This window comes from Ranitomeya imitator, chromosome 3, assembly GCF_032444005.1.
Source record: "Ranitomeya imitator isolate aRanImi1 chromosome 3, aRanImi1.pri, whole genome shotgun sequence".
Classification (NCBI taxonomy): domain Eukaryota; kingdom Metazoa; phylum Chordata; class Amphibia; order Anura; family Dendrobatidae; genus Ranitomeya; species Ranitomeya imitator.
In genome coordinates, this window is record NC_091284.1 from 826709005 (window position 1) to 826731504 (window position 22500).

Sequence of the window (22500 nt, forward strand, 5' to 3'; positions counted from 1 at the left end):
GGGTAGTAGTTTTGTACTGGATTCTGGAGTGGATGGGTAGCCAGTGTAATGACTGGCACAGGGTAGAGGCATCGGTGTAACGGTTGGTGAGGAATATGATCCTGGCAGCAGCATTCAGGACAGATTGGAGCGGGGAGAGTTTTGCAAGAGGGAGACCGATTAGTAGAGAGTTACAATAGTCCAGACGAGAATGAATAAGTGAAACAGTCAGAGTTTTTGCAGAGTCGAAATTAAGAAAAGGGCGAATTCTAGAAATGTTTTTGAGATGCAGGTAAGAAGAGCGAGCCAGTGATCGGATGTAGGGGGTGAATGAAAGGTCAGAATCAAGGATGACCCCAAGGCAGCGGGCATGTTGCTTTGGAGTAATGGTGGAACCGCACACGGAGATGGCAATGTCAGGCAAAGGTAGGTTAGTAGAGGGAGAGAACACGAGGAGTTCAGTTTTTGACAGGTTTAGTTTCAGATAGAGGGAGGACATGATGTTAGAGACAGCGGTAAGACAATCACTGGTGTTTTCTAAAAAGGTCGGTGTGATATCGGGAGCAGAAGTGTATAATTGGGTGTCGTCAGCATAGAGATGGTACTGGAAACCAAATCTACTGATTGTTTGTCCAATAGGGGCAGTATACAACGAGAAGAGTAGGGGGCCTAGGACTGATCCTTGAGGAACCCCAACAGTAAGGGGAAGGTGAGAGGAGGAGGAACCAGCAAAACATACAGTGAAGGATCGGTCAGAGAGATAGGAGGAGAACCAGGAGAGAACGGTGTCCTTGAGGCCGATGGAGCGGAGCATAGTGAGGAGGAGCTGATGATCCACAGTGTCAAATGCTGCAGAGAGATCCAAGAGAATTAGCATGGAGTAGTGACCATTAGATTTAGCTGTTAGTAGGTCATTAGAGACTTTAATGAGGGCAGTTTCAGTAGAGTGTAAAGAGCGGAAGCCAGATTGAAGAGGGTCGAGAAGAGAGTTATCTGAGAGATAGCGGGTAAGACGGGAGTGGACCAGGCGTTCGAGGAGTTTAGAGATGAAGGGAAGATTAGAGACAGGTCTATAATTAGCGGCACAGTTTTGATCGAGGGATGGTTTTTTAAGTAATGGATGTATGATGGCATGCTTAAATGAGGAGGGAAAAATACCGGAAGTGAGGGAAAGGTTGAATATTTTTGTTAGGTGAGAGGTGATAGCCGGGGAAAGGGACTGGAGGAGATGTGACGGAATGGGGTCACTGGTGCAAGTGGTCGGGCGCGAAGATGCAAGGAGCCTGCTTACTTCTTCTTCTGTAACTGCTTCAAAGTCAGAGAGTGAACTAGATGCAGTGGGGGAGGGAGGACAGTGCATGGTATGAAGAGATTGGGAGATGATTTCCTGTCGAATGTGGTCAATTTTTTCTTTGAAGTAATTGGCCAGATCGTCAGCACGGAGATCCGTGGTTGGGGCCTGCTCTCTTGGGTTGAGTAGGGACTGGAACGTGTCAAAGAGACGTTTAGGGTTATTGGACAGGGAGGTGATGAGGGTGTTGAAGTAGGTTTGTTTGGAGAGGTGAAGGGCAGAATTGTATGTCTTTAGCATGAACTTATAATGGATGAAATCTTCGGGTAGATTAGATTTTCTCCACAGACGTTCTGCGCACCTGGAGCACCGCTGCAGGAAACGTGTTTGCAGCGTGTGCCACGGTTGTTGCTGTCTGTGCCGAGTTGTTTTATGTATAGGAGGAGCAGCTTCATCCAGAGCACTTTGCAGGGTTTCATTGTAATGCTTCAATGCAGAATCAGGACATGAGATGGAGGAAATAGGGGCCAATGAGGACTGCAAGTTCATCATAAGTTTCTGGGTGTTAATGGCCTGTATGTTTCTATAGGTGTGGAAAGTGGGGGTGACCTGAGCGGGATGGCAGTTCTTGATAGAGAATGAAAGAAGGTTGTGGTCAGAGAGCGGGAGAGGGGAGTTTGTGAAGTCATCCACTGAGCAAAGTCGGGAGAAGACCAAGTCAAGGGAGTTTCCATCTTCATGTGTTGGAGAGTTAGTATGCTGCGAGAGGCCAAAAGAGGAGGATAGAGATAAAAGGTGAGAAGCAGATGGGGAGAGGGGAGAGGCAATGGGGATGTTGAAATCACCCATGATAAGGGTGGGGGTGTCACAGGAGAGAAAGTGTGGAAGCCAGGTGGCAAAGTGATCCAGGAACTGATGAGAGGGGCCGGGAGGACGATACACCACCGCCACTCGCATGGAGAAGGGGACGTAGAGTCTGACCACATGGACCTCAAAGGAAGGGAAGACAAGTGAGGGTACTTGGGGGATAACTTGGAAAGTACATTTGGGTGAAAGGAGCAGACCAACGCCTCCACCTGCTCTGTTGTCTGATCTTGGGGTATGAGAAAAGTGTAGTCCACCATATGAAAGAGCAGCAGCAGCGGTGGTGTCTGACTGCTGGATCCAGGTTTCAGTAAGAGCCAGGAGATTAAGAGAATTAGAAAGGAAGAAGTCATGAATGAAGGAGAGTTTATTACACACAGAGCGAGAATTCCAAAGGGCACAATTGAAAGAGACAGCAGGCATGCAGGGAATATTAATAAGGTTAGAGGGGTTTCTGGGTGTAGCAATTGGGAGGTTTGACTGGCTATAACATGGGGGGCCGGGGTTTGGAGATATGTCTCCAGCGACTAGGAGAAGGAGGATCGAAAGAGTGAGCAGATGGTTAAGTGATTTGTGAGAGCGTCTCTTGTGTTGGATGTTGGGACTGAATGGATCTGTGCTGTTAAGCAATGTGAATAGAGCATGAGTGCTATACATAGGAGAGGCAAGGACAGAGGGGCCGATATGGATGGAGTGTAGAGAGTTAATGCAAGGGCGGTGAATGTGAGTGAATGCAGCAGCCAGAATATAGATTATACAAATAAATATGGTGAGTATTTGTGCTGTTTCAAGTGAATATGGATTAGATTTAGTTTTTCTTACCTGTCTCCTGCCCTGTCTAACTGCCATGTTATAACTGCCGAGTACTTAGAAAAAAAAGTACTTTGAATAAAAAATACACGAATAACAGTGCACGAATGCACCCCTGCACGAATGCATCCACAAGCTAAATCTACATTTATAGAAGGCTAGCCCTTAGATCTCTTTTTTTTTTTTTTTTTGTGTTAAAGCTCGTTAGCAATCAATCTAACTCAGTTGAGACAACAGGACACAATAAATGTAGTGATCAGATAAACAAATGTCCAGGTCTACATGGATCATAAAGCACTTTGAAACAGTTATGTGATCTCTCTGAGTAAGGACATGCAAAAGTGAGTTAAATATCTATAAACACAAAGGCATAATAGGATGACTAACATATATAGATACATGCAGGATTCAATGCCGAAGATAGAATGACTCAGATACCATCCAAGCTGCTTGCTGTCAGGGACTGGAGCAATAGACATGCAGGATAGTTCAGCTCAGAGAATGAATGATATGTTTACATATATAGATACATGCAGGATTCAATGCTGAAGATAGAAGTATACTGCTGAGTATATAATATGCAGGAGTATACTGGACTCCATATATTATATACTCAGGAGTATACGGGACTCCATATATTATATACTCAGGAGTATACGGGACTCCATATATTATATACTCAGGAGTATACGGGACTCCATATATTATATACTCAGGAGTATACGGGACTCGGTATATTATATACTCAGGAGTATACGGGACTCCATATATTATATACTCAGGAGTATACGGGACTCGGTATATTATATACTCAGCAGTATACGGGACTCGGTATATTATATACTCAGCAGTATACAGGACTCTGTACATTATATACTTAGCAGTACACAGGACTCGGTATATTATATACTCAGCAGTATACAGGACTCGGTATATTATATACTCAGCAGTATACAGGACTCGGCATATAGTATATTATATACTCAGCAGTATACGGGACTCGGTATATTATATACTCAGCAGTATACAGGACTCAGCATAAAGTATATTATATACTCAGCAGTATACAGGACTCGGTGTATTATATACTCAGCAGTATACAGGACTCGGTACATTATATACTCAGCAGTATACAGGACTCGGTACATTATATACTCAGCAGTATACAGGACTCTGTACATTATATACTCAGCAGTATACAGTACTCAATATATTATATACTCAGCAGTATACAGTACTCAATATATTATATACTCAGCAGTATACAGGACTCGGTACATTATATACTCAGCAGTATACAGGACTCAGCATATAGTATATTATATACTCAGCAGTATACAGGACTCAGCATATAGTATATTATATACTCAGCAGTATACAGGACTCAGCATATAGTATATTATATACTCAGCAGTATACAGGACTCCATATATTATATACTCAGGAGTATACGGGACTCCATATATTATATACTCAGGAGTATACGGGACTCCATATATTATATACTCAGGAGTATACGGGACTCCATATATTATATACTCAGGAGTATACGGGACTCGGTATATTATATACTCAGGAGTATACGGGACTCCATATATTATATACTCAGGAGTATACGGGACTCCATATATTATATACTCAGGAGTATACGGGACTCGGTATATTATATACTCAGGAGTATACGGGACTCCATATATTATATACTCAGGAGTATACGGGACTCCATATATTATATACTCAGCAGTATACAGGACTCTGTACATTATATACTCAGCAGTATACAGGACTCGCTACATTATATACTCAGCAGTATACGGGACTCTGTACATTATATACTCAGCAGTATACAGGACTCTGTACGTTATATACTCAGCAGTATACAGTACTCAATATATTATATACTCAGCAGTATACAGGACTCGGTATATTATATACTCAGCAGTATACAGGACTCTGTACGTTATATACTCAGCAGTATACAGGACTCAGCATATAGTATATTATATACTCAGCAGTATACAGGACTCTGTACATTATATACTCAGCAGTATACAGGACTCGGTATATTATATACTCAGCAGTATACAGGACTCTGTACATTATATACTCAGCAGTATACAGGACTCTGTACATTATATACTCAGCAGTATACAGGACTCGGTATATTATATACTCAGCAGTATACAGGACTCCGTACATTATATACTCAGCAGTATACAGGACTCTGTACGTTATATACTCAGCAGTATACAGTACTCAATATATTATATACTCAGCAGTATACAGGACTCGGTATATTATATACTCAGCAGTATACAGGACTCTGTACGTTATATACTCAGCAGTATACAGTACTCAATATATTATATACTCAGCAGTATACAGGACTCGGTATATTATATACTCAGCAGTATACAGGACTCTGTACATTATATACTCAGCAGTATACAGGACTCGGTATATTATATACTCAGCAGTATACAGGACTCTGTACATTATATACTCAGCAGTATACAGGACTCTGTACATTATATACTCAGCAGTACACAGTACTCGGTACATTATATACTCAGCAGTATACAGGACTCGGCATATAGTATATTATATACTCAGCAGTATACAGGACTCGGTACATTATATACTCAGCAGTATACGGGACTCGGTATATTATATACTCAGCAGTATACAGGACTCTGTACATTATATACTCAGCAGTACAGGACTAAGCATATAGTATATTATATACTCAGCAGTATACAGGACTCAGCATATAGTATATTATATACTCAGCAGTATACGGGACTCGGTACATTATATACTCAGCAGTATACAGGACTCAGCATAAAGTATATTATATACTCAGCAGTATACAGGACTCGGTGTATTATATACTCAGCAGTATACGGGACTCGGTATATTATATACTCAGCAGTATACAGGATTCTGTACATTATATACTCAGCAGTACACAGGACTCGGTACATTATATACTCAGCAGTATACAGGACTCTGTACATTATATACTCAGCAATACACAGGACTCGGTACATTATATACTCAGCAGTATACAGTACTCAATATATTATATACTCAGCAGTATACAGTACTCAATATATTATATACTCAGCAGTATACAGGACTCGGTACATTATATACTCAGCAGTATACAGGACTCTGTACATTATATACTCAGCAGTATACAGGACTCTGTACATTATATACTCAGCAGTATACAGGACTCTGTACATTATATACTCAGCAGTATACGGGACTCGGTATATTATATACTCAGCAGTATACAGGACTCTGTACATTATATACTCAGCAGTATACAGGACTCTGTACATTATATACTCAGCAGTATACAGGACTCAGCATATAGTATATTATATACTCAGCAGTATACGGGACTCTGTACATTATATACTCAGCAGTATACAGGGCTCAGCATATAGTATATTATATACTCAGCAGTATACAGGACTCGGTACATTATATACTCAGCAGTATACAGGACTCGGTACATTATATACTCATCAGTATACAGGACTCTGTACATTATATACTCAGCAGTACACAGGACTCGGTACATTATATACTCAGCAGTATACAGGACTCTGTACATTATATACTCAGCAGTATACAGGACTCGGTACATTATATACTCAGCAGTATACAGGACTCTGTACATTATATACTCAGCAGTATACAGGACTCTGTACATTATATACTCAGCAGTATACGGGACTCGGTACATTATATACTCAGCAGTATACGGGACTCTGTACATTATATACTCAGCAGTATACAGGACTCGGTATATTATATAATCAGCAGTATACAGGACTCTGTACATTATATACTCAGCAGTATACAGGACTCTGTACATTATATACTCAGCAGTATACAGGACTCTGTACATTATATACTCAGCAGCATACAGGACTCGGTACATTATATACTCAGCAGTATACGGGACTCGGTACATTATATACTCAGCAGTATACGGGACTCGGTACATTATATACTCAGCAGTATACAGGACTCTGTACATTATATACTCAGCAGTACACAGGACTCTGTACATTATATACTCAGCAGTACACAGGACTCTGTACATTATATACTCAGCAGTATACGGGACTCGGTACATTATATACTCAGCAGTATACGGGACTCTGTACATTATATACTCAGCAGTATACAGGACTCGGCATATAGTATATTATATACTCAGCAGTATACGGGACTCTGTACATTATATACTCAGCAGTATACAGGGCTCAGCATATAGTATATTATATACTCAGCAGTATACGGGACTCTGTACATTATATACTCAGCAGTATACAGGACTCGGCATATAGTATATTATATACTCAGCAGTATACAGGACTCTGTACATTATATACTCAGCAGTATACAGGACTCGGTACATTATATACTCAGCAGTATACGGGACTCGGTACATTATATACTCAGCAGTATACGGGACTCTGTACATTATATACTCAGCAGTATACAGGACTCGGCATATAGTATATTATATACTCAGCAGTATACAGGACTCTGTACATTATATACTCAGCAGTACACAGGACTCGGCATATAGTATATTATATACTCAGCAGTATACGGGACTCGGTACATTATATACTCAGCAGTACACAGGACTCGGCATATAGTATATTATATACTCAGCAGTATACAGGACTCGGTACATTATATACTCAGCAGTATACAGGACTCTGTACATTATATACTCAGCAGTATACAGGACTCGGTACATTATATACTCAGCAGTATACAGTACTCGGTACATTATATACTCAGCAGTATACAGGACTCGGTGTATTATATACTCAGCAGTATACAGGACTCGGTACATTATATACTCAGCAGTATACAGGACTCAGCATATTATATACTCAGCAGTATACAGGACTCAGCATATAGTATATTATATACTCAGCAGTACACAGGACTCTGTACATTATATACTCAGCAGTACACAGGACTCGGCATATAGTATATTATATACTCAGCAGTATACGGGACTCGGTACATTATATACTCAGCAGTACACAGTACTCGGTACATTATATACTCAGCAGTATACAGGACTCTGTACATTATATACTCAGCAGTATACAGGGCTCAGCATATAGTATATTATATACTCAGCAGTATACAGGACTCGGTACATTATATACTCAGCAGTATACAGGACTCGGTACATTATATACTCAGCAGTATACAGGACTCGGTGTATTATATACTCAGCAGTATACAGGACTCGGTACATTATATACTCAGCAGTATACAGGACTCAGCATATAGTATATTATATACTCAGCAGTATACAGGACTCAGCATATAGTATATTATATACTCAGCAGTATACAGGACTCTGTACATTATATACTCAGCAGTATACAGGACTCGGTACATTATATACTCAGCAGTATACAGGACTCTGTACATTATATACTCAGCAGTATACAGGACTCTGTACATGATATACTCAGCAGTATACAGAACTCGGTACATTATATACTCAGCAGTATACAGGACTCTGTACATTATATACTCAGGAGTATACGGGACTCGGTACATTATATACTCAGCAGTATACAGGACTCGGTACATTATATACTCAGCAGTACACAGGACTCGGTATATTATATACTCAGCAGTATACAGGACTCGGTACATTATATACTCAGCAGTATACAGTACTCAATATATTATATACTCAGCAGTATACAGGACTCTGTATATTATATACTCAGCAGTAAACGGGACTCGGTACATTATATACTCAGCAGTATACAGGACTCGGTACATTATATACTCAGCAGTATACAGGACTCTGTACATTATATACTCAGCAGTACACAGGACTCGGTACATTATATACTCAGCAGTATACAGGACTCAGCATATAGTATATTATATACTCAGCAGTATACAGGACTCAGCATATAGTATATTATATACTCAGCAGTATACAGGACTCTGTACATTATATACTCAGCAGTATACAGGACTCGGTACATTATATACTCAGCAGTAAACGGGACTCTGTACATTATATACTCAGCAGTATACAGGACTCGGCATATAGTATATTATATACTCAGCAGTATACGGGACTCGGTACATTATATACTCAGCAGTATAGAGGGCTCAACATATAGTATATTATATACTCAGCAGTATACAGGACTCAGCATATAGTATATTATATACTCAGCAGTATACAGGACTTGGTACATTATATACTCAGCAGTATACAGGACTCGGTATATTATATACTCAGCAGTATACAGGACTCGGTACATTATATACTCAGCAGTATACAGGACTCGGTACATTATATACTCAGCAGTATAGAGGGCTCAGCATATAGTATATTATATACTCAGCAGTATACAGGACTCGGTACATTATATACTCAGCAGTATACAGGACTCGGTACATTATATACTCAGCAGTATACAGGACTCGGTACATTATATACTCAGCAGTATACAGGACTCGGTATTTTATATACTCAGCAGTATACGAGACTCAGTATATTATATACTCAGCAGTATACAGGACTCGGTATTTTATATACTCAGCAGTATACGAGACTCAGTATATTATATACTCAGCAGTATACAGGACTCGGTATTTTATATACTCAGCAGTATACAGGACTCTGTACATTATATACTCAGCAGTATACAGGACTCGGTATTTTATATACTCAGCAGTATACGGGACTCTGTACATTATATACTCAGCAGTATACAGGACTCGGTACATTATATACTCAGCAGTACACAGGACTCTGTACATTATATACTCAGCAGTATACAGACTCGGTATATTATATACTCAGCAGTATACAGGACTCTGTACATTATATACTCAGCAGTATACAGGACTCGGTACATTATATACTCAGCAGTATACAGGACTCTGTACATTATATACTCAGCAGTATACAGTACTCAATATATTATATACTCAGCAGTATACGGGACTCGGTATTTTATATACTCAGCAGTATACGGGACTCGGTATATTATATACTCAGCAGTATACAGGACTAGGTACATTATATACTCAGCAGTACACAGGACTCTGTACATTATATACTCAGCAGTATACAGGACTCTGTACATTATATACTCAGCAGTACACAGGACTCTGTACATTATATACTCAGCAGTATACGGGACTCTGTACATTATATACTCAGCAGTATACAGGACTCTGTACATTATATACTCAGCAGTATACAGGACTCTGTACATTATATACTCAGCAGTATACAGGACTCTGTACATTATATACTCAGCAGTATACAGGACTCTGTACATTATATACTCAGCAGTATACAGGACTCAGCATATAGTATATTATATACTCAGCAGTATACAGGACTCTGTACATTATATACTCAGCAGTAAACAGGACTCTGTACATTATATACTCAGCAGTATACAGGACTCTGTACATTATATACTCAGCAGTATACAGGACTCTGTACATTATATACTCAGCAGTATACAGGACTCTGTACATTATATACTCAGCAGTATACAGGACTCTGTACATTATATACTCAGCAGTATACAGGACTCTGTACATTATATACTCAGCAGTATACAGGACTCTGTACATTATATACTCAGCAGTATACAGGACTCGGTACATTATATACTCAGCAGTATACGGGACTCTGTACATTATATACTCAGCAGTATACAGGACTCTGTACATTATATACTCAGCAGTATACAGGACTCTGTACATTATATACTCAGCAGTATACAGGACTCTGTACATTATATACTCAGCAGTTTACAGGACTCTGTACATTATATACTCAGCAGTATACAGGACTCTGTACATTATATACTCAGCAGTATACAGGACTCGGTACATTATATACTCAGCAGTATACGGGACTCTGTACATTATATACTCAGCAGTATACAGGACTCTGTACATTATATACTCAGCAGTATACAGGACTCTGTACATTATATACTCAGCAGTATACAGGACTCTGTACATTATATACTCAGCAGTATACGGGACTCTGTACATTATATACTCAGCAGTATACGGGACTCGGTACATTATATACTCAGCAGTATACGGGACTCTGTACATTATATACTCAGCAGTATACGGGACTCTGTACATTATATACTCAGCAGTATACGGGACTCGGTACATTATATACTCAGCAGTATACAGGACTCGGTATATTATATAATCAGCAGTATACAGGACTCGGTACATTATATACTCAGCAGTATACAGGACTCGGTACATTATATACTCAGCAGTATACAGGACTCGGTATATTATATAATCAGCAGTACACTGGACTCTGTACATTATATACTCAGCAGTATACAGTACTCAATATATTATATACTCAGCAGTATACAGGACTCTGTACATTATATACTCAGCAGTATACAGTACTCAATATATTATATACTCAGCAGTATACAGGACTCTGTACATTATATACTCAGCAGTATACAGGACTCTGTACATTATATACTCAGCAGTATACAGGACTCAGCATATAGTATATTATATACTCAGCAGTATATGGGACTCGGTATATTATATAATCAGCAGTATACAGGACTCGGTACATTATATACTCAGCAGTATACAGGACTCGGTACATTATATACTCAGCAGTATACAGGACTCTGTACATAATATACTCAGGAGTATACAGGACTCGGTACATTATATACTCAGCAGTACACAGGACTCGGTATATTATATACTCAGCAGTATACAGGACTCGGTACATTATATACTCAGCAGTACACAGGACTCGGTATATTATATACTCAGCAGTATACAGGACTCGGTACATTATATACTCAGCAGTATACAGTACTCAATATATTATATACTCAGCAGTAAACGGGACTCGGTATATTATATACTCAGCAGTATACAGGACTCTGTACATTATATACTCAGCAGTATACAGGACTCGGTACATTATATACTCAGCAGTATACAGGACTCAGCATATAGTATATTATACACTCAGCAGTATACAGGACTCGGTATATTATATACTCATCAGTAGTATTCAGAACTCAGCATATAGTATATTATATACTCAGCAGTACACAGGACTCGGTACATTATATACTCAGCAGTATACGGGACTCGGTACATTATATACTCAGCAGTATACAGGACTCAGCATATAGTATATTATACACTCAGCAGTATACAGGACTCGGTATATTATATACTCAGCAGTATACGGGACTCGGTACATTATATACTCAGCAGTATACAGGGCTCAGCATATAGTATATTATATACTCAGCAGTACACAGGACTCAGCATATAGTATATTATATACTCAGCAGTATACAGGACTCGGTACATTATATACTCAGCAGTACACAGGACTCTGTACATTATATACTCAGCAGTATACAGGACTCGGTATATTATATACTCAGCAGTATACAGGACTCGGTATATTATATACTCAGCAGTATACAGGACTCTGTACATTATATACTCAGCAGTATACAGGACTCGCTACATTATATACTCAGCAGTATACAGGACTCGGTACATTATATACTCAGCAGTATACAGGACTCTGTACATTATATACTCAGCAGTATACAGGACTCAGCATATAGTATATTATATACTCAGCAGTATACAGGACTCAGCATATAGTATATTATATACTCAGCAGTATACAGGACTCTGTACATTATATACTCAGCAGTACACAGGACTCGGTACATTATATACTCAGCAGTACACAGGACTCGGTACATTATATACTCAGCAGTATACAGGACTCGGTACATTATATACCCAGCAGTATATGGGACTCGGTATATTATATAATCAGCAGTATACAGGACTCGGTACATTATATACTCAGCAGTATACAGGACTCTGTACATTATATACTCAGCAGTACACAGGACTCGGTACATTATATACTCAGCAGTACACAGGACTCGGTACATTATATACTCAGCAGTATACAGGACTCGGTACATTATATACTCAGCAGTATATGGGACTCGGTATATTATATAATCAGCAGTATACAGGACTCGGTACATTATATACTCAGCAGTATACAGGACTCGGTACATTATATACTCAGCAGTATACAGGACTCAGCATATAGTATATTATATACTCAGCAGTATATGGGACTCGGTATATTATATAATCAGCAGTATACAGGACTCGGTACATTATATACTCAGCAGTATACAGGACTCGGTACATTATATACTCAGCAGTATACAGGACTCAGCATATAGTATATTATATACTCAGCAGTATACAGGACTCTGTACATTATATACTCAGCAGTACACAGGACTCGGTACATTATATACTCAGCAGTATACAGGACTCTGTACATTATATACTCAGCAGTATACAGGACTCTGTACATTATATACTCAGCAGTATACAGGACTCGGTATATTATATACTCAGCAGTATACGGGACTCTGTATATTATATACTCAGCAGTATACAGGACTCGGTACATTATATACTCAGCAGTACACAGGACTCTGTACATTATATACTCAGCAGTATACGGGACTCTGTATATTATATACTCAGCAGTATACAGGACTCTGTACATTATATACTCAGCAGTACACAGGACTCGGTACATTATATACTCAGCAGTATACAGGACTCGGTACATTATATACTCAGCAATACACAGGAATCGGTACATTATATACTCAGCAGTATACAGGACTCAGCATATAGTATATTATATACTCAGCAGTATACAGGACTCAGCATATAGTATATTATATACTCAGCAGTATACGGGACTCGGTACATTATATACTCAGCAGTATACAGGACTCGGTACATTATATACTCAGCAGTATACAGGACTCGGTATATTATATACTCAGCAGGATACAGGACTCGGTACATTATATACTCAGCAGTATACGGGACTCGGTACATTATATACTCAGCAGTATACAGGACTCTGTACATTATATACTCAGGAGTATACAGGACTCTGTACATTATATACTCAGCAGTATACAGGACTCGGTATATTATATACTCAGCAGTATACAGGACTCTGTACATTATATACTCAGCAGTTTACAGGACTCTGTATATTATATACTCAGCAGTATACAGGACTCTGTACATTATATACTCAGCAGTATACAGGACTCTGTACATTATATACTCAGCAGTATACAGGACTCTGTACATTATATACTAAGCAGTATACAGGACTCTGTACATTATATACTAAGCAGTATACAGGACTCTGTACATTATATACTCAGCAGTATACAGGACTCTGTACATTATATACTCAGCAGTATACAGGACTCTGTACATTATATACTAAGCAGTATACAGGACTCTGTACATTATATACTAAGCAGTATACAGGACTCGGTATATTATATACTCAGCAGTATACAGGACTCTGTACATTATATACTCAGCAGTATACAGGACTCTGTACATTATATACTCAGCAGTATACAGGACTCTGTACATTATATACTCCGCAGTATACAGGACTCTGTACATTATATACTCAGCAGTATACAGGACTCTGTACATTATATACTAAGCAGTATACAGGACTCGGTATATTATATACTCAGCAGTATACAGGACTCTGTACATTATATACTCAGCAGTATACAGGACTCTGTACATTATATACTCAGCAGTATACAGGACTCTGTACATTATATACTCAGCAGTATACAGGACTCGGTACATTATATACTCAGCAGTATACAGGACTCGGTACATTATATACTCAGCAGTATACAGGACTCTGTACATTATATACTCAGCAGTACACAGGACTCGGTACATTATATACTCAGCAGTATACAGGACTCGGTACATTATATACTCAGCAGTATATGGGACTCGGTATATTATATAATCAGCAGTACACAGGACTCTGTACATTATATACTCAGCAGTATACAGGACTCAGCATATAGTATATTATATACTCAGCAGTATATGGGACTCGGTATATTATATAATCAGCAGTATACAGGACTCGGTACATTATATACTCAGCAGTATACAGGACTCGGTACATTATATACTCAGCAGTATACAGGACTCTGTACATTATATACTCAGCAGTACACAGGACTCTGTACATTATATACTCAGCAGTATACAGGACTCTGTACATTATATACTCAGCAGTATACAGGACTCGGTATATTATATACTCAGCAGTATACAGGACTCGGTACATTATATACTCAGCAGTATACAGGACTCAGCATATAGTATATTATATACTCAGCAGTATATGGGACTCGGTATATTATATAATCAGCAGTATACAGGACTCGGTACATTATATACTCAGCAGTATACAGGACTCGGTACATTATATACTCAGCAGTATACAGGACTCAGCATATAGTATATTATATACTCAGCAGTATACAGGACTCTGTACATTATATACTCAGCAGTACACAGGACTTGGTACATTATATACTCAGCAGTATACAGGACTCGGTACATTATATACTCAGCAGTATACAGGACTCTGTACATTATATACTCAGCAGTATACAGGACTCTGTACATTATATACTCAGCAGTATACAGGACTCTGTACATTATATACTCAGCAGTACACAGGACTCTGTACATTATATACTCAGCAGTATACGGGACTCTGTATATTATATACTCAGCAGTATACAGGACTCTGTACATTATATACTCAGCAGTACACAGGACTCGGTACATTATATACTCAGCAGTATACAGGACTCGGTACATTATATACTCAGCAATACACAGGACTCGGTACATTATATACTCAGCAGTATACAGGACTCAGCATATAGTATATTATATACTCAGCAGTATACAGGACTCAGCATATAGTATATTATATACTCAGCAGTATACAGGACTCTGTACATTATATACTCAGGAGTATACGGGACTCGGTACATTATATACTCAGCAGTATACAGGACTCGGTGTATTATATACTCAGCAGTATACAGGACTCTGTACATTATATACTCAGCAGTATACAGGACTCTGTACATTATATACTCAGGAGTATACGGGACTCGGTACATTATATACTCAGCAGTATACAGGACTCTGTACATTATATACTCAGCAGTAAACGGGACTCTGTACATTATATACTCAGCAGTATACAGGACTCTGTACATTATATACTCAGCAGTACACAGGACTCGGTATATTATATACTCAGCAGTATACAGGACTCTGTACATTATATACTCAGCAGTATACAGGACTCTGTACATTATATACTCAGCAGTATACAGGACTCTGTACATTATATACTCAGCAGTATACAGGACTCTGTACATTATATACTCAGCAGTATACAGGACTCTGTACATTATATACTCAGCAGTAAACGGGACTCTGTACATTATATACTCAGCAGTATACAGGACTCTGTACATTATATACTCAGCAGTATACAGGACTCTGTACATTATATACTCAGCAGTATACAGGACTCTGTACATTATATACTCAGCAGTATACAGGACTCTGTACATTATATACTCAGCAGTATACAGGACTCTGTACATTATATACTCAGCAGTACACAGGACTCTGTACATTATATACTCAGCAGTTTACAGAACTCGGTATATTATATACTCAGCAGTATACAGGACTCGGTATATTATATACTCAGCAGTATACAGGACTCAGCATATAGTATATTATATACTCAGCAGTATACAGGACTCGGTATATTATATACTCAGCAGTATACAGGACTCTGTACATTATATACTCAGCAGTACACAGGACTCGGTACATTATATACTCAGCAGTATACAGGACTCTGTACATTATATACTCAGCAGTAAACGGGACTCTGTACATTATATACTCAGCAGTATACAGGACTCTGTACATTATATACTCAGCAGTATACAGGACTCGGTATATTATATACTCAGCAGTACACAGGACTCAGCATATAGTATATTATATACTCAGCAGTATACAGGACTCGGTACATTATATACTCAGCAGTATACAGGACTCTGTACATTGTATACTCAGCAGTATACGGGACTCTGTACATTATATACTCAGCAGTATACGGGACTCTGTACATTATATACTCAGCAGTATACAGGACTCGGTATATTATATACTCAGCAGTATACAGGACTCGGTATATTATATACTCAGCAGTATACAGGACTCTGTACATTATATACTCAGCAGTACACAGGACTCGGTACATTATATACTCAGCAGTATACAGGACTCGGTATATTATATACTCAGCAGTATACAGTACTCAATATATTATATACTCAGCAGTATACAGGACTCTGTACATTATATACTCAGCAGTACACAGGACTCGGTATATTATATACTCAGCAGTATACAGGACTCGGTACATTATATACTCAGCAGTATACAGGACTCTGTATATTATATACTCAGCAGTATACAGGACTCTGTACATTATATACTCAGCAGTATACAGGACTCTGTACATTATATACTCAGCAGTATACAGGACTCTGTACATTATATACTAAGCAGTATACAGGACTCGGTATATTATATACTCAGCAGTATACAGGACTCAGCATATAGTATATTATATACTCAGCAGTATACAGGACTCTGTATATTATATACTTAGCAGTATACAGGACTCGGTATTTTATATACTCAGCAGTATACGGGACTCGGTATATTATATACTCAGCAGTACTCAGGACTCGGTATTTTATATACTCAGCAGTATACGGGACTCGGTACATTATATATTCAGCAGTATACAGGACTCTGTACATTATATACTAAGCAGTATACAGGACTCGGTATATTATATACTCAGCAGTATACGGGACTCGGTATATTATATACTCAGCAGTATACAGGACTCGGTATATTATATACTCAGCAGTATACGGGACTCGGTACATTATATACTCAGCAGTATACAGGACTCTGTACATTATATACTTAGCAGTATACAGGACTCGGTATATTATATACTCAGCAGTATACAGGACTCGGTATATTATATACTCAGCAGTATACAGGACTCTGTATATTATATACTCAGCAGTATACAGGACTCGGTATTTTATATACTCAGCAGTATACGGGACTCGGTATATTATATACTCAGCAGTATACAGGACTCGGTATATTATATACTCAGCAGTATACGGGACTCGGTACATTATATACTCAGCAGTATACGGGACTCGGTATATTATATACTCAGCAGTATACAGGACTCTGTACATTATATACTCAGCAGTACACAGGACTCGGTATATTATATACTCAGCAGTATACAGGACTCTGTACATTATATACTCAGCAGTATACAGGACTCTGTACATTATATACTCAGCAGTTTACAGTACTCAATATATTATATACTCAGCAGTATACAGGACTCTGTACATTATATACTCAGCAGTATACAGGACTCTGTACATTATATACTCAGCAGTATACAGGACTCGGTATATTATATACTCAGCAGTACACAGGACTCTGTACATTATATACTCAGCAGTACACAGGACTCGGTATATTATATACTCAGCAGTATACAGGACTCTGTACATTATATACTCAGCAGTATACAGGACTCGGTATATTATATACTCAGCAGTACACAGGACTCTGTATATTATATACTCAGCAGTATACAGGACTCTGTACATTATATACTCAGCAGTACACAGGACTCGGTATATTATATACTCAGCAGTATACAGGACTCTGTACATTATATACTCAGCAGTTTACAGTACTCAATATATTATATACTCAGCAGTATACAGGACTCTGTACATTATATACTCAGCAGTATACAGGACTCTGTACATTATATACTCAGCAGTACACAGGACTCGGTATATTATATACTCAGCAGTATACAGGACTCTGTACATTATATACTCAGCAGTACACAGGACTCGGTATATTATATACTCAGCAGTACACAGGACTCGGTACATTATATACTCAGCAGTATACAGGACTCTGTATATTATATACTCAGCAGTATACAGGACTCTGTATATTATATACTCAGCAGTATACAGGACTCTGTACATTATATACTCAGCAGTATACAGAACTCTGTACATTATATACTCAGCAGTATACAGGACTCGGTATATTATATACTCAGCAGTATACAGGACTCAGCATATAGTATATTATATACTCAGCAGTATACAGGACTCGGTATATTATATACTCAGCAGTATACAGGACTCTGTACATTATATACTCAGCAGTATACAGGACTCTGTACATTATATACTCAGCAGTAAACGGGACTCTGTACATTATATACTCAGCAGTAAACGGGACTCTGTACATTATATACTCAGCAGTACACAGGACTCTGTACATTATATACTCAGCAGTATACAGGACTCGGTATATTATATACTCAGCAGTACACAGGACTCAGCATATAGTATATTATATACTCAGCAGTATACAGGACTCGGTACATTATATACTCAGCAGTATACAGGACTCTGTACATTGTATACTCAGCAGTATACGGGACTCTGTACATTATATACTCAGCAGTATACGGGACTCTGTACATTATATACTCAGCAGTATACAGGACTCGGTATATTATATACTCAGCAGTATACAGGACTCGGTATATTATATACTCAGCAGTATACAGGACTCTGTACATTATATACTCAGCAGTACACAGGACTCGGTACATTATATACTCAGCAGTATACAGGACTCGGTATATTATATACTCAGCAGTATACAGTACTCAATATATTATATACTCAGCAGTATACAGGACTCTGTACATTATATACTCAGCAGTACACAGGACTCGGTATATTATATACTCAGCAGTATACAGGACTCGGTACATTATATACTCAGCAGTATACAGGACTCTGTATATTATATACTCAGCAGTATACAGGACTCTGTACATTATATACTCAGCAGTATACAGGACTCTGTACATTATATACTCAGCAGTATACAGGACTCTGTACATTATATACTAAGCAGTATACAGGACTCGGTATATTATATACTCAGCAGTATACAGGACTCAGCATATAGTATATTATATACTCAGCAGTATACAGGACTCTGTATATTATATACTTAGCAGTATACAGGACTCGGTATTTTATATACTCAGCAGTATACGGGACTCGGTATATTATATACTCAGCAGTACTCAGGACTCGGTATTTTATATACTCAGCAGTATACGGGACTCGGTACATTATATATTCAGCAGTATACAGGACTCTGTACATTATATACTAAGCAGTATACAGGACTCGGTATATTATATACTCAGCAGTATACGGGACTCGGTATATTATATACTCAGCAGTATACAGGACTCGGTATATTATATACTCAGCAGTATACGGGACTCGGTACATTATATACTCAGCAGTATACAGGACTCTGTACATTATATACTTAGCAGTATACAGGACTCGGTATATTATATACTCAGCAGTATACAGGACTCGGTATATTATATACTCAGCAGTATACAGGACTCTGTACATTATATACTTAGCAGTATACAGGACTCGGTACATTATATACTCAGCAGTATACAGGACTCGGTATTTTATATACTCAGCAGTATACGGGACTCGGTATATTATATACTCAGCAGTATACAGGACTCGGTATATTATATACTCAGCAGTATACAGGACTCTGTACATTATATACTCAGCAGTACACAGGACTCGGTATATTATATACTCAGCAGTATACAGGACTCTGTATATTATATACTCAGCAGTATACAGGACTCTGTACATTATATACTCAGCAGTTTACAGTACTCAATATATTATATACTCAGCAGTATACAGGACTCTGTACATTATATACTCAGCAGTATACAGGACTCTGTACATTATATACTCAGCAGTATACAGGACTCTGTACATTATATACTCAGCAGTATACAGGACTCGGTATATTATATACTCAGCAGTATACAGGACTCTGTACATTATATACTCAGCAGTACACAGGACTCGGTATATTATATACTCAGCAGTATACAGGACTCTGTACATTATATACTCAGCAGTATACAGGACTCGGTATATTATATACTCAGCAGTATACAGGACTCGGTACATTATATACTCAGCAGTATACAGGACTCTGTACATTATATACTCAGCAGTACACAGGACTCGGTATATTATATACTCAGCAGTATACAGGACTCTGTACATTATATACTCAGCAGTACACAGGACTCTGTATATTATATACTCAGCAGTATACAGGACTCTGTATATTATATACTCAGCAGTATACAGGACTCTGTACATTATATACTCAGCAGTATACAGAACTCTGTACATTATATACTCAGCAGTATACAGGACTCTGTACATTATATACTCAGCAGTATACAGAACTCTGTACATTATATACTCAGCAGTATACAGGACTCTGTACATTATATACTCAGGAGTATACAGGACTCTGTACATTATATACTCAGCAGTATACAGGACTCGGTATATTATATACTCAGCAGTATACAGGACTCTGTACATTATATACTCAGCAGTATACAGGACTCGGTATATTATATACTCAGCAGTATACAGGACTCGGTATATTATATACTCAGCAGTATACAGGACTCTGTACATTATATACTCAGCAGTATACAGGACTCAGCATATAGTATATTATATACTCAGCAGTATACGGGACTCGGTACATTATATACTCAGCAGTATATGGGACTCGGTATATTATATACTCAGCAGTATACAGGACTCGGTATATTATATACTCAGCAGTATACAGGACTCTGTACATTATATACTCAGCAGTATACGGGACTCAGCATATAGTATATTATATACTCAGCAGTATACGGGACTCGGCATATTATATACTCAGCAGTACACAGGACTCTGTATATTATATACTCAGCAGTATACAGGACTCTGTACATTATATACTCAGCAGTATACGGGACTCAGCATATAGTATATTATATACTCAGCAGTATACGGGACTTGGTATATTATATACTCAGCAGTACACAGGACTCTGTATATTATATACTCAGCAGTATACAGGACTCTGTACATGATATACTCAGCAGTATACGGGACACTTACCCGCCGTCACACTCTGGTGATAGATGGAAAATACCATCTCGGAGGCGCTGAGGATCTCCGCCAGGCTGCAGGCTTCTCCGCTGCTCCTCTGCGTCACCAGATTACAGGGAAACTCCGAGTGATGATCAAACTCCGGGCAGAAGCTGCGGGCGATTGTACGAGTGTTGCGAACCTCCATCTCCGGCAGGAAAGACGGGCGGATAATGATGAAAGTGTTCACCCCGACGTCTGCGCTGTACTGGAGCGAAGGGTCCTGCTGAGACAGAACTCTGTGCCGGA

General features: G+C 38.5%; 1 protein-coding gene across 3 annotated transcripts in view; it reads right to left on the reverse strand.

Moving 5' to 3' along the window:
• The window catches only part of C2CD3 (C2 domain containing 3 centriole elongation regulator), an 87540-nt gene that overhangs the window by 25474 nt on the left and 39566 nt on the right, over positions 1-22500 (reverse strand). For all 3 annotated transcript variants that reach the window (XM_069759445.1, XM_069759443.1, XM_069759444.1), the window contains one exon: positions 22222-22490. In XM_069759445.1, coding sequence (XP_069615546.1) covers positions 22222-22490 — 269 coding nt within the window. The remainder of the gene's footprint in view (positions 1-22221; positions 22491-22500) is intronic.